Genomic DNA, 15072 nt, shown 5'->3' with positions numbered 1-15072 from the left:
GTTCCTTTCACAGGGATAGAGAAGAAGGGGCGGCAGAGCGGGTGGTGGCGGAAGTGCTGGTGTGGGGGCAGGGGTTATGTTTCCTGGTGGGAGCAGACCTTGTCGTTGTCACGGCTGGGAGACACTCATGCAGGTGACACTGAAGACACAGACGAGGCCTCTGTCTTGGAGGCGCTGGAGAGTTCAGAGCTATCGTCCACCTTCTTCCCAAAAAGCTGCAAGATGCAGTTTCGAAACTGGCAGGACAGAAAGTGTTACTCAACAGAGCAGAAAGGGCCATGTACCCTGCTAAAAGTCATTCTTGGGCAATTCAGAGGAAGGTATTCAATAAGGGTCACCTGGATGACTGAACACCCTCTCTTCCACTATTCAGAACCCTGTACGGAGAATAGAGGAGCCCGAGGCTGTCACTTACACGTGGCGATGGTCTACTCCTGCCTGTTCGTTCCTCTGAGTCATTTAATTTAGAGTCTGACGGTGACTGTCGTGGGTCAGATTGTGACTCTGCTCCCCATGTCCCAGAGCTGTGTTTGAGTCCTAACCAGAGCCTGTGAACATGACCTTATTTGGAAATAGAGTCCTTGTAGATGTGATTAAGATGTACATTACCATGAGGTCATGCTAGAGTAGAGTGGGCCCTAATCCAGTGACTAGCGTCATCAGAAGAAGGGAATTTAGACACAGACGCAGAGAGAAGGTCATGTGGAGGTGAAGGCGGAGATCAGGGTGGCTTGTCTACAGGCCAAGGAGCACCAAGTGTTACTGGCCACCGCCAGAAGCCAGGGTCACCCTCAGGGCCCTCAAAAGGAACCAACCTTGCCCGCACTTTGACCTCAGACTTCCGGCCTTCAGAACTGGGTGAGAAAAGAGTTCTGCTTGTTTAAGTCCCCCAGTCTGTGGCACTTTGTTATGGGAGCCTCAAGAAGCTGGTACAGAAACCAAAGCTGATGCCAGCTGAGGGGCCCGTGCATAGGATGACCCGCCTCCAGAGTGTCTGGGAAGAGACTCGGAGGCATCTCAGTGAAAAGGCCTGCGATTGTCATCTCGTTTCCACTCCATCAACTTTGTGGACACACAGAACTAGGCTGATAACAGTCTAGCCGCTATCTCATGTCTTTAACCACGAGAATCTTCCAGTATCAGGAGGGCCCCCATCTTTGCCGCTTGGCCCTAAAGAGATCTGGAATGTATTCATTTCTCAGATTAAGTCTCATGTCGCCACTGAGCTAACCACAGTGCCTTGAGACTGCAGAACAGAGACGCCTCCTGTACATTCCAGGCTTATTCTTCACTCCCTCCAGCTTCCTCCAACATCGAAACTCTCACGAAGAAAACACACAGTTACTGAAATCAATAACACAAGAAATGGGCCAAATAGCGGAATTCATTTAGCTGAGGAATTCATTCGAAATCTACCTCCTGAGTACCCACTCTGCGCCAGACTGTGTCCCGGGGGGGGGGGGTCGGCAGTGGAGAAAAATAGTAACGTGCTCCGTCCTCATGGAGCACCATTACAGAAAACTCTCTCTGAATGCGGCAGAAAGAGATGACAATGTGGAAAGGGTGAAAGCAGAGCCTAAAGCCCGGAGGGGTCCAGAAGCGCAGAAGTCTTGCCTAGGAGAGGGAGTTCTGGAAGGGGAGGATGGAAAGACTCAAGTAAACACAGTACAAGTCAAGGTGGCCTGGACTTTCATAAACAAAAGCCAGACTTAACAAGAGACCCTCGGGAAAGCCAGGAAACAGGAGAAAGGGCTGGGACTACACTCGAGGTATTGACGGGCCAGCAATGGAGTCCTGGGGAATCAACTCCAGCACTGGTCCTGCTTAATACTTGAACATGACCCAAAGAGTGTGTGCTCAATGAACTCTACAGGGAGTCAGGGCCGGGCCAGAGGGCGTGGAGCCATGGGCCAACCATGAAACGGAGGAACAGAGAAGAGCTAGTTGGGAGGAATGGGAGTTGGGACTGGTGTAATGCAAGGCCCCCTCAAGGGTGGTATTTCTGGCCCATGGACCCTTCTGGTCACCATCAAGTCACACGCCCACAGCTGTGCCTTAATGATTCAAGGAACAATGGGGCAAATCGTGCTTGGAAGGTGCGGAGCCTCAGTGGTCCCCTGTAACCTACCATGAGGTCTAGGGGTCCTGGGCGGTTCACTGCTGAGGCTCCGCGTGCCAGCCCCTGATGGCCGCTGCGTGCAGAGGCCTTGGGCAGGCACAGCATGTTCCCCTGAACTAACCCATAAAGTCACCGAAGCCACATGTCAGTGCAGCCAAGCAGGGTCTCTTGAAGGCTTTAAAGATGGACAGATAGATGACAATTAAGACGAGAGTTGTGCCTATAAAGGCAAAACGGGCACAGGCAGGGTAAACGGAGGCGTGTTCAGGCATTCTCTGGGTGTTCGAGCTCCAGGATGGCCCTGAGGCCAATGGAAGGGAAGGGTAGCAGCCTACCGGACGCCCTGTGGCACCCACCCTTGGGTCGAGACCCTGAAAGAATCCAGAGCGGGGGCTTAGCTGAGCTTTCCCTGGTTGTTGTCCTAGGGGACATTAACAGGGTCCCCCAGACATGATTCCAGGTGGGGGTCCTCCACGGCTCTTCTGCAGTCAATTTCTAGCCTGTCCTGCCGACGATGTGACTTACCTGCCGGTTCATAAAGACATAGATTATGGGGTTGTAGATAGTGGCACTTTTGGCAAAGTAGGCTGGCAGGGCAGCCACCAGGGGGTGGAAGGCGTAGCCAGGATGGGCAGCGGCGAAGCATGCAAAGAACGTGTAGGGCCCCCAGCAGACACAGTACGCGAAGATCATGACCACCACCATGCGCGTCACCTCCTTCTCCGCCTTCTGGGTGGACTCAGACTCTTTTTGCTGCTTTGCCACCTGGGGGAGACAGAGATTCATGCCTGGGGCCAGGGAGTGGAAGAGTCCCTCTGGGCTCCTGCTCCAGGGGACTCTATGGCTGTTGTTGGGCAGTGAGTCAAGGAGTCAGCACCGGGGTGGGGAGTGACGGAGAGACGGCGATGGGTCCACCCGAGCCGGTCAGCGGCCAGCTCTCACCGAGGGAGTCCGCAGCCTGGCTTAGGCTGGACGGGGCCGGCCTTGAGGGAGGCTTGGAGGTGGCACACAGCTGGCCCCGGAGAAGAGGGCCTCAAGCCAGGGCCTTCCAAGCTCTTGGCTTAGCTGGGCTAAGGCACACAAAAGGAGTTTGGGAAGGAGCCAAGGAGGCCATTCTTAGCCTCACGCTGTCCCTTATCAGTGTGTCCCCTCCAGTGCTCAGGTCTGAGGGGCTGAGTGTGAGGAGACCCAGAGGCTGGACACTGCCTGGGGTGGGCAAGGACACAGCCCAGAACTAACATGGCTCAATCCATGGTTGGATTCCTGCGGGACGCAGCTAGGTTCCCTCTGATCCCCAACCGCCAGTGGGGCTGGGGGTGGGCAAGCAGGGCAGGGGGCACACCACAGCGGGGGGCAAGCGGGGCAGGGGCACATCACAGGCTGAAGGCAGGGAGCTTGTGGCCTTGTGTGCAGCTTGTGGCTGCACGAGACTCCCTGGGAAAGGCCGGCATCCCCCCCCAGAGGGGAACCATCCTGAGTCAGGGAGCAAATGCAGTTCTGCTCTCTTATTGGGCCCCCCGTGAAGAGGGGCTGTCCCCTCCCACCTCACAGGGGCAAGGATAAGGGAGCCCGGGCTGCAGGGGCTGCTCCCAAGGAACTGCAGGGTTCCTGTGTGGTTTGAGGGCAGGAGAGAGGACTGGGTGATCCTCTGTGCCAGCCCTAAGCTCTCTGGCCCTCAGGGTCCTGCCAGGCCGGGGTGGGGGGGGGTGCGGGGAAGCCTGGAGGGTTTGGGGGCTTACTGCGCGGATGGCCAGCCACACTTGGAGGTAGCAGAGTATGATGACACTGAGTGGGATGATACAGCATGTGATCATGAGGACGATCATGTAGGACTGCACCCCCGGGTACGAGCTGCCACTGAACACGTCTGGGCCGCACGACGTCTTCAGGCCATGGGGCCAGTACCTGCAGAGAAGGGCTGGCAGCCTGTCCTGATGCAGGCAGGGTGGCCTGGGACCCCCTCAGGCCAGGCGCGCCACCCACCTGGGTTTTGTTTTTCTAAAGCTCCATCCATTTATTTTAGAGAGGGGGGAGGGGCAGAGGGAGAGGGAGACGGAATCCTCAAAGCAGCTCCCTGCTCGTAGCGGGGCAAACATGGGGTGCCGTTCCGGGAGCCGGAGACCATGACCTGAGCCAAAACCAGAGTCGGCTGCTCAATGGGCTGAGCCAGGCAGGCGCCCCAGGATTGTTTGGTTTTGAAAATTATGGTGAAATTCACATGACATGAATTAACCATTTTTGAAACGAACAGTTCAGTGGTGTTCGGTACATTCACAGTGTTGTGCAATCACCGCCTCTATCTAGTTCTCCAGCACCTTCATCGCCCCCAAAGGAAACCCATGGGTAGGATTTTGGTAATCCTTTGTCCGGTTCTAGGTCTCAGAGCCCCTTCTTTTTTTTTTTTTTTAAGATTTTATTTACTTATTTGACACACAGAGATCACAAGTAGGCAGAGAAGCAGGCAGAGAGAGAGGAGGAAGCAGGATCCCCGCTGAGCAGAGGGCCCGATGCGGGGCTCGATCCCAGGACCCTGAGATCATGACCTGAGCCGAAGGCAGAGCCTTAAGCCACTGAGCCACCCAGGCGCCCCTACCCCTTCTTTTTTTGTTGTTGTGGTAAAGTACTTATAACATCTGAGTCCCCAGAGAAGTGGCCCAGCCAAGACACCAATGACCTACAGGCCCAGCTGTACAGACAATCCAAGCAGCCTCTGAAAAGGAGGCTCTCGGAATGTTCGAGAAAGAGGTCTGGGGCAGAGTGGTTTAAGGGGCCCTGCTTTCACTTACAGCTCCTCCCAGGGCTCGAACTCATTGCCTTTCTCTGTGTGCTCCCACGAGCGGTTCACGCTTGGGGGAAACAGACCTTTCCAGAGCTTCTGAGACCACAGGCAGACAGATTTGTACATTTGTAGACACTGCACCCTCAGAGGGGTCCCAGGGAGAGTTGGGTCCATCCTCGCTTCACTCATGGGGTCACAGAGGCCCAGATACAGGAAGCAATTTGCCCCAAGGTCCCAGAGGGAATCGGGAGTCTGCCCCTCCCCCACCGTCCTTCACCCTGTGCCCTGAACGAGCTGCCTCCCCAGCGTGCTCACCTGCTCCAGCCAAAGATGGGTGGGGCCGTCCACACAGCAGCCCAGATCCAGGAAAAGGCAATGCCTGCGATGGCTAGTTTGGCATCAAACCTCACGTTGCCAAAGGGCTTGCAGACTACCATCCACCTCTCCCAGGAAATGATGGCCAGGGACCAGAGACCCGTGATCCCTGCAGGGGACAGAAGGCAGATGAGGGCTTTGAGCCTCCAAAGTCCCTCCTTCCATCCAGACCAGCCGACACCTGCCTGCAACACCGAATTCTCCCCAAAAGTGTATTCAGGTCCGGGGGGCAGTGGGTGTCTTGGTCAATTCCTCTGACACCCCCTCTCCCCATTCTTTCCTCCCGGACCAGCGCCGCCCTGCTTCCTAGCTCTCTTCCCGTTGGCCACGAGCCCTTCTTCGGACGCCGATGCCCCTCCCGATGGCCACACACCCACCCACGTGACTGCACTGAGGTGCTGTGGTCCCAGCCGAGGGCAAGGAAACACGACATGTCCAGCGACCTGTGCCCCTTCTGCCACTCTGCATGTTTGTTTAGGCTCCCAGATCTCCCACCACTGCCCACCACCTGGCAGGTGGAGATGGTGGCTTCCTGTCCTGCTTACACGCTGGAGGTCTATGGACAGCATTCAGGGCTCCACGAACTGGGGCAGGAAAAAAGACAGCTTTGTTTGCGGTAACCTCTAGTGGACACTGGGCATTTCCTTCCGTTATTGGCACAGCGGCATCAGCAATGCCTGGCACTTGGTCACTTTCCAGAGAAGGCAGACATTTCCCAATATCACTACATTCCTTTCCACTTGGCAATTTCAGGGGCTGTCCGGCCAGATCCAGTTATCTGGTACTTTAATAAAGAACGGTATCATTCATACTTCTAAATAATACATTTGCTAATAATTTCAATGAAGGACTATGCCACTAATCAATATTTAATACTTTGATTATTATATTTCAGTATCACTGGATTCCTTTGTAATCCTATGCATCTTGTCATGCACGTTGGTAAACATTCTCCCGAGGAGGGGTCCACAGGCTCCTCGGCACCTCTGTGACTCGAAAACAGACCTCAAGCAGAGACAGAAGCGAGTGGGGAATCCTGACAGAACCAGAGACCAATCCAAGTGGAGATGAAGGTGCACTGAGCACTTGGAACTGGGATGGATTTTCTCTGCTTCACCTTCCCTGGGCAGCCCCGTCTGTACCTTTGGGAGAGTGCTGGGCCGTCATCCATAATGAGAGGCAGTTAGATATGGGGGGACAGCGTGCGCCCCTGCACAGTGAGCTTCACCTCGCCCCCAAGTCCTGCCCCCATTTTACAGATGGGAAAATGGAGGTGCGGTGTGGTAACCTAATTCAGTGGCATACACCGCACGAAGAATTCAAATCTGGGGCCAGGGACCCCCCCTCCTTCCCCAGGCCCTTGCCGTCCTTGTGTCTTTGTTTTCTCTTCTAATCTCCACCTCCTCGGAATGCGAACTGGAGATCGGTTTACGTAGCAATTAGGCAAACCCAAGATGGATGTGGGAACCAAGGACCCAGGAGTGATGACCAGATGGTTCTGGGAAGCTTCTCAGACAGAAGAGCTGGTGTGACAGCCGGGGGCCTGGAGACACAGGCTGCGTGTGCCAAGCCCCGTGGCCCTTAGGCTCTCTGTTTTCTTGGATGGGCACCGAGCTGCAACCCTCAGCCCTCTGTTCTTTCATGGGGGCCTGGCCCAACAGCTCCCGGAGGGGATCTCAGCCTCAGCGGGCCTGCCTGTCCTCCTGTTCCTTGTGGGTCCCAGAGAAAGAAACCTGGCCTTATGGCAGCCCTCCTCCACCTGGAGCCCCACGTGTGCAGGTCCAGCTCCCGCTCTAGCCTCCGCACCCCTCCTTCTGTCAAGTGCCGGCGGCCCCCGGCTCTCCTTCCTCGACTGTCTCATCCCAGCTCCCTGCTTGTCTGGCTGACTTAAGATTCAGGTCCTCCATCCATCAGAATCCTAGAGGAGAACATAGGCAGTAACCTCTTCTAACTGCCTCTTCGATATCAGCCACAGCAACTTCTTTCAAGATATGTCTCCAAAGGCAAAGGAAACAAAAGCAAAAATGAAGTTTTGGGACTTCATCAAGATCAAAAGCTTCTGCACAGCAAAGGAAACAGTAAACAAAACAAAGAGGCAACCCACAGAATGGTTGAAGATATTTGCAAATGACAGTATAGGAAAAAGGTTGATATCCAGGATCTATAAAGAACTCCTCAAACTCAACACACAAAAAAACAGACAATTATATTAAAAAAATGGGCAGAAGATATGAACAGACACTTCCCCAATGAAGACATACAAATGGCTACCAGACACATGAAAAAATGTTCATCATCACTAGCCATCAGGGAGATTCAAATTAAAACCACATTGAGATACCACATTACACCAGTTAGAATGGCCAAAATTAGCAAGACAGGAAACAACATGTGTTGGAGAGGATGTGGAGAAAGGGGAAGCCTCTTGCACCGTTGGTGGGAATGCAAGTTGGTGCAGCCACTTTGGAGAACAGTGTGGAGATTCCTCAAGAAATTAAAAATAGAGCTTCCCTAGGACCCTGCAATTGCACTGCTGGGTATTTACCCCAAAGATACAGATGTAGTGAAAAGAAGGGCCATCTGTACCCCAGTGTTTATAGCAGCAATGGCCACGGTCGCCAAACTGTGGAAAGAACCAAGATGCCCTTCAACGGATGAATGGATAAGGAAGATGTGGTCCATATACACTATGGAGTATGATGCCTCCATCAGAAAGGATGAATACCCAACTTTTGTAGCAACATGGACGGGACTGGAAGAGATGATGCTGAGTGAAATAAGTCAAGCAGAGAGAGTCAAGTATCATATGGTTTCACTTACTTGTGGAGCATAAGGAATAACACGGAGGACATGGGGAGATGGAGAGGAGAAAGGAGTTGGGGGAAATTGGAAGGGGAGGTGAACCGTGAGAGACTACGGACTCTGAAAAACAACCTGAGGGTTTTGAAGGGGCGGGGGGTGGGAGGGTGGGGGAACCAGGTGGTGGGTATTAGGGAGGGCACGGATTGCATGGAGCACTGGGTGCGGTGCAAAAACAATGAATACTGTTATGCTGAAAAGAAATAAAAAATTAAAAAAAATTCAGGTCCTCCATTGTCTCCTCCAGCTCCTCTGAGAGAACTGATGGTGCCATGTGGTCACATCTGGGATAGGGACCCCTCTTGCCGGGACTTGGAACAACCTCGGGGCGGGGTCCCTATACTCTTGCGCCCAGCATGTGGCTTCTTCTTTGCCGATGTCGACCCAGACAGAGCCAAGGCCCACAGAGGTGTTAGCGATGGGGGTGGGGAAGGGGATCTGGGATCTAGTTTCAATATTCCAAGAGCTCGAATGGGACGTGCTTCTTCCCTGGAGAAAGCTGGCACAGGTGAGCTAAAGGGCACATGTCCCTGACCTGAGCACAAGTTCTCTTTGCCGTGACCAGAGCCCTTCCCTCCCACATGATTCTGGGATTGTCTGGTGCTGTAGCTGTCTCCTCCCATGCCAGCTGCCCAAACAGGCCCGTCTCAGGGTGGGCACTCGGGATGCCTGCTTGCTGGATGGCAACCGCCCCACCCCATAATGATCCCAGCTCCGTTCACCCTGCAGGTCCGTCTCCCTTCAAATATGTACCCTGGGCACACCTTGGGGGTTGCTGCATGAGTGTGTCCTTTACACGCGGTGGGCTTCGTCTGCCCCGAGCCTGGCTTACCACACAAGGAGACAGTGTAGCCCTCCAGGACACACAGAGGGTGGCCCAGCACGAAGTAGCCATAGATCTGGTTCACGACGCTGATGGTGCTGGCAATGATGGTCTCCGCTAGGTCAGCGACTGCCAAGTTCACCAGGATCCAGTTCAGGGGGTGACGCAACTTCTTGAACCTCATGGTGGCTGCCAGCACAAGCCCGTTCGTGAAAACAGATGCAAAGACCACGAAGATCATCCAGGCGCTGGTGAGGTGGTACACCCACCTGGGAGCGATGTGGTAATTGGGGCCTTCGAAGGGGCCTGCAAGGCAGGAGGCGCAGAGTGGGGACAGGAGCGGGGACCGGCATTACCAGCTGCACGGCTATGCCCTCCCCGGCCCTCCCTGCCTTGGCAGAGCGACGCTTGTCCTCCGGAAGCTGAGTGGCAGCTCGGCCCCTGGGGACCACCGTCTCCGCGCTCCTCTGTGACCTTCTAGCCGGTATCGGAGCTACCCACGCGCGCGTCCCATTGTCCATCTCACACGCAGGTCCAGCACGCAATCGGTGTTCGGAGAATGAATGAATGAGTTATGAGTCGGACTGTATCCCCCCCAAAAAGACATGTGGGAGTCCTGACCGCCAGCACGTGCGAGTGTAACCTTATCTGGACACAGGGTCTACCCAGAGGCGATCGCGTTAGCTGAGGTCGTTAGGGTCGGGCCCTCAGCCAACAGGACCGGGTCCCTCTAAAACGGGGTCATTTGGACGCAGAGACGGGCACGCGGGGGAAGGCCACATGAGGAGGGGGACAGAGCTCGACGTGAGGCTTCCCCAAGCCCAGGAACGCCACTGATGGCCAGTGACCACCAGCAACTAGAGGAGAGGCCCGGAGCGGACGGTCCCTCAGAGCCGCCAGGAGGAGCCAAGCCTGCCCACACCTGGATCTCGGACTTCGGGCCCCCTGGTCTGTGAGGGAAGGGATTTCGCTCGTTTGAGCCACTCGGTGTGGGGGCTTGGTCATGGTGGCCCTAGGAAATGCACACAGATCGAAAAGGAGGGCTAACTCCCCTTTACTACAACACAGTAGTTCTGCACCTCTCTGTCTCGGAAGAACCTTTTTCACAACCATCATTTTTGGCAGAATAGGGGAAGGGGCTATAAGCCGGTGCCCACCACCATCCAACAAGGCCGTGCAGCGCCTGGGAAAGCATTCACGCGGAGCCCCAGGTTTACCAGGATGCCTCCGTGGTGTGTTTCAAAAGCCCAACTCAAACCAGTTTTAGCACCGTGTATTGTGTAAGACTGATGAATCCCAGACGTGCACCCCTGAAACAAACAATCCATTATATGTTAGTAAAAAAAAGAAAATAAAAAGTAAGGCTTTCTTGGGTCCCCTGGCTACGAGCAATGGGGTAGATCTCGCTCCCCCCCGCCAGCACAAGTGGACCCCACGGCAACCACGGCTCCCTGGGACCGGATCCCTGAGTACCGAAGGCCTGCGTGGTACCAGTCTCTATGCAGAAGGAAGCAGAGGGAAACAATGGGGTTGCTCATAGACTGGGGAACAGAGACCATCCCCCCCAAATTGCCAACAGACTGTCCCCGGAAACTCCAGCGGGTCAGTTTGAGAATGGCAGCTGGAACTGGGAGGTGTTTGGAACACTCTGGCTTGGGGATAATTTCAAAATGAGGCCGCCAGAGCATCCTTCCCAGACAGCCCATGAAGTCCAAATTGGGCAGGGCAGGGACAAGAGGGGACAGGGCAGTGTGTGGTGGGGGAGGGGAGAGGAGCGTTCTGAAGGTGGGAAGTCACAGAGGAGGGTCGTCTACAGGACGAATTCCGTACAGAAATGGGTATCACAGTGAACTCACAGGAAAACAGGTTCTAAAGAAAATTCTGCGGGGAGGGAATTAGGTGTGGGGGCAGACAAGGAAGCAAGATTTCCTTGAACAGACCTTGTTCTCTAGTTTTTAATGTGGAATCTTGTAAGTATTTTATTACATAACTTAAAAACAACATTTAATTTTAGGGTGCCCGGGTGGCTCAGTGGATTAAAGCCTCTGCCTTCAGCTCAGATCATAATCCCAGGGTCCTGGGATCGAGACCCGCATCGGGCTCTCTGCTCAGCAGGGAGCCTGTTTCCCTCTCTCTCTGCCTGCCTCTCTGCCTACTTGCGATCTCTCTCTCTGTGTCAAATAAATAAATAAAATCCTTAAAAAAATAAAAATAAAAACGTTTAATTTTAAAAAGTAATCCTGGAAAATCCAAAATAAAACAAACGAAATTAAATGCATATCCACTCAGGGCATAATCACATAGGAAGGGATTATTCTAAAGGACTTGAACTGGAACTGAAACACTAGATTATTCTAAAGGACTTGGAAAGACACTAGATAAAAAGACCTGTCCAACAGCTAAGTTTTGGGTAATCACATTGTTGATGGTAGTGTTGGTGTCCTTATTCTGAGACCGTTGTGAGTGTCTTTGAGATCAAGCAAATGAGTAATTAAATGATATTCTAATTCTTCCAGGCAAAGCCCTTGAGAACAGGATTCCTAGTGGGAGGAAAGGAGACACAGAGGTCAACCCCAGCTGGCTCTGCTGGGAAACCAAGTCATCACTTTGGAATCGGAGCAATCAAAAGAAACAAGGGGCATTTCTCTAGCCTTTCCTATATACACCATGCCCCCGGGGAACCCAAGAGTCGATGAGGGCACTGTTCCCTCTGTCAAAGTACTCTAGCTATGGATGCACGTCGGGTAGAGGAACCAGAATGACAGCAGCTGCCAACGCCCCAGGAAAAGGGACGCCCTCCTCACGGAGAGCTGTCGCCAAAATACGCAGCGGATCCAACTGGCCTCCCAGCAGATCTTCCGAGCAACTACCAATTTGCACAAACGTAATGACAAACGAGGTGGGGGAAGCCACCCGTGGGAAACCACCCGTGGGAAACCGCTGGCGAAGTCTGAAGTGGACAAGCCCAGGGACGAGCGAGCCCTTTCCTTCGACAAATCAGTTACAAGGACGTAGAGGGGGAGCCTCGAAATTCAAAGAGGATGAGAAGAGAGCGATCAGTCTGAGCGTGGTTCAAGCAAAGGGAGAACAAAATGTGTGCCTTTTCTTTCAATACCGACTAGGAGACTGGATGATACCAAGGCAACGTTACCTTCTGGGTGTGACAATGGCGCTGCGGTTACTTTCTAAAGAGTCCTTTCCCCCTGAAGATTTGCAGAGGAAACGGTGTGATATCTCAGACCTGCTTCCGGAAATCGGGGTGGGGGGCGTTACACACTGGCCTCCGCTTCAGTCGGTACTTGAGTTTGGGGGAGAGGACAAAACGGAACCTCAGGCCTCAGTGAAGCCCTAGGGTCCTCCGGGGAGAGCAGTGTTGCGTCTCCACCGAGGACATGGCGGGACGTGGACAATCGGGTCAGCGCAAACTTCGGGGTTCTCCGTTAGTAGGGCCCGGGAACCCTGGCTGTCAAGGGGCTGGTGTGGCTTCTGGATACCACGGCATGTGAGACATTCCCGAAGGAACAGATGGTCTTTGGTTTGGAGGAGCGACTGGGGAAGGGGGGCCAGGGGCTAGGGGTCACCGGTGTCCTCAGCTCTTTCCAGGGCTCGCATGCAAAGCTTTTGGACCGGGCCGCTCCCAGGGCATCACTCACGCCGCCCCTGCAGAGGAAGAGCCGCCCTGGGAGCCGCGCGAGCCTCCTCCCCAAGAATGCGCAGCCAAAGGCTGCGGGCGCCGGGAGCACGGTTGGAGATGACTACCGCTGTCCCTTCCAACCCTAAGTTTGGAGAAGTCGCTCACCCTCCTCCGGGTCAGCTGCCCAGCCTCCCGCTCCCACTGTTTGCCTCCTTTTGGCTTCGGGAGATGCACAAATGAGGCAGACCCGGCTTCTTCCCCAGGAAGCTCGGGGCGGTGCATCCAGATAGACGCACCAGAACTGAATGTAATGAGCGCTTGTTAGCAGCTTGGGACCACAACGAAATGGGTAGTGATAGTCCCTGGGACAGGGTTTCTCAAAAGGCCTGGGAAGTCTGTGTGGTTTGAAAATGCCGGTTCCATACTGTGGTGTCCTTTCATAATCAGAAAGTCCCCCCCCCCCATTTCACGTCATCATAAAGATTAAGCGAGAAGACCATCTCGGCTGAGGACGATGCGCGGAAGAGAAGTCTCGCAACGGGGCTGGGTGGCCAGCGGCCCGCTGCGTGGCCACTAAGGCCCAGTGTCCCTGGAAGGCTGCTGCAGCCAGTGTGACCTTCACGGCGCCTGCTAGCTCACCTCTGGTGGCATTGCTGTTGGTGTAGGTGAAGATGCTCGCCTGGGTGCTGTCCTCGTAGCTGGGCTGTGGATGCCCACCTGCAAGCCTTTGGGGGCCCCACCGCTGGGTCATGGCTCCAGAAAGCCCCGTGCTCAGTGCCTGCCAGCCCTGGCGCTGCCTGGGGGTCATGGCGCTTTATACCAGCCCATGGGATCAGCCCAGGCTTCCTCACCTTAAAAGCTCCCAAACCCTTCCCCACCTGATCTCTTAATTGGGCCTGGGACTTAGACCTCCTCCTCCCCCACCCCTTGCCTCCTGGCTCCTAAGATGAGCCTGCAAGGGCGGCTCAGAAGGATTTTCTGGGAACCCAACTCGGAGCCCCCAGCTTGCGCAGGTGGCTGTGGGAGCTGCCGTGGGCCCTCACCCGTGTTCACGCTCCCTTTCCTCCCTACCATCTGGCACTCGCTCTTGGGTCAGCTGGACCCAAGCTTCAAGACCTCCAGATTGGGGCGTGGGGTAGGGAAGCAGCCCAGAGCCTAGACCTGCCTTCCCCGCCTGGTTTGCCGCAGAGCCCTGGGAGGTGCAGCGCTGAGGCCTGGAAGGGGAGCCTCCCTGAGGGTCAGCCCATCTCGCAGACCCAAGTGGATGCAAGCTGTGCCGGCGGGGGTCCTCCCCGAGGAAGGGGGACTGGCGTGAGGTGGGGAGAGGCTGCACTGAGCATCTTGCTTCCCACTGCCTGCTCCCCCTTGCTGCCCGCACTCCCCATGAGCTACGTCAGCAGAGGGCTCGTGGGGTGGCAGGGGCTCATGGGGGAGCCCTCCCGGCAGCCTTTCCGGAGCCCCCGAAGGTGCCCACACGTATTCACGTTCCACCTGCTCAAGTCTCTGTCCCCTGAGTTCATGACCTTTCCTCCCACCACTCCCGACCACACCTCCTTCAAAGCAAACCTGTCAACAGAGTGTTCCGACGGGCCGCCTCCTGGGTCCTCTTCACCCACTGCAGTCTGGCTGCAGGCCTTGGGCCTGGCCACGCTCCAATGACATGCCGATTGCCCAAGTCTGCAGCCCTTGTCCCTGTCTACAGGGGAGCACATCTTCTCTCATGGGTCCTGCCGGCTCCTCTCTACGCAGTCCTGAAACACAGCTGCCTCCGTCACCTCCTTTGGGTTGGCCTGAAACTCAGGAGTGCCAAGACCTGGGCACATGACGTGGCCTCCCCACTCTCAGTGCCATGACTCGGCAGCACCCCGGGCTACGGCTCCTGGTGACATGGCCGGCGCTGCAGGTGGTGGAGGGAAAGCCTCGGCTGCCTCCCTGCGGGCTGGAGCTCCGTGGGGCCCCAGGGTGGCCACCCAGAGTGAGAAGGACTCCTAGCATGGGTCAGCGCCTGCCGCGTGCCTGGAGCTCCGTGTGGCGTCGAAGCAAGGGGTCCTGACCACGGTCTTGCCAGGCTGCCACACTGGCAGCCTGGAAAGCTGGGCTCACTGCCCAGGGGTAGCTGGAAAGCCCAGGGAACGTGTCCCCAGCGCTTACACTCCTAGATATCTGCTGATATCTAGTGAAGTGAAGATATATGTCCCGGACGTGTATGGGGACACCCAGATCAGCACCGCTCACCGGAAGCCAAAACGTAGAAACAGGAGAAAAATGAATGAATGAACAGGGCGCGGCCTGGCCGAGCAGCGGGGCCCGAGCTGCGCAGCCGGGGACGGGGTCCGGGCCACGGCGCCGCGAGCCGGCCCGCCGAGAAGGACCCGCAAGCCCCCTTCCGGGATGATTCCGCGGAGAGGAAACGCCCAACCGAGGCAAGTCCGCGGAGACAGAAAACAGATGAGTGGTTGCCGGAGGTGGCCGTGGGGGTGGAC

The 15072-nt window shown here is 55.5% G+C and overlaps 1 protein-coding gene across 1 annotated transcript; it reads right to left on the bottom strand.

Annotated features, from left to right (window-relative positions):
- Window positions 1-36: 36 nt before the first annotated feature.
- On the bottom strand, window positions 37-13340 carry LOC308336962 (long-wave-sensitive opsin 1; the record flags this gene model as incomplete). The annotated part of the gene is made up of 6 exons (XM_080794892.1): window positions 37-236; window positions 2645-2884; window positions 3859-4024; window positions 5214-5382; window positions 8965-9261; window positions 13229-13340. The coding sequence occupies 6 exons, from the start codon at window positions 13338-13340 to the stop codon at window positions 126-128; spliced, it is 1095 nt and encodes a 364-aa protein (XP_080651018.1). The 3' UTR covers window positions 37-125.
- Window positions 13341-15072: the final 1732 nt, after the last annotated feature.

The sequence above is a fragment of the Martes martes genome (assembly GCF_963455335.1).
Source record: "Martes martes genome assembly, chromosome: X".
In the NCBI taxonomy this organism is placed as follows: Eukaryota; Metazoa; Chordata; class Mammalia; order Carnivora; family Mustelidae; genus Martes; species Martes martes.
This window is presented reverse-complemented; position numbering and strand designations above follow the sequence as displayed.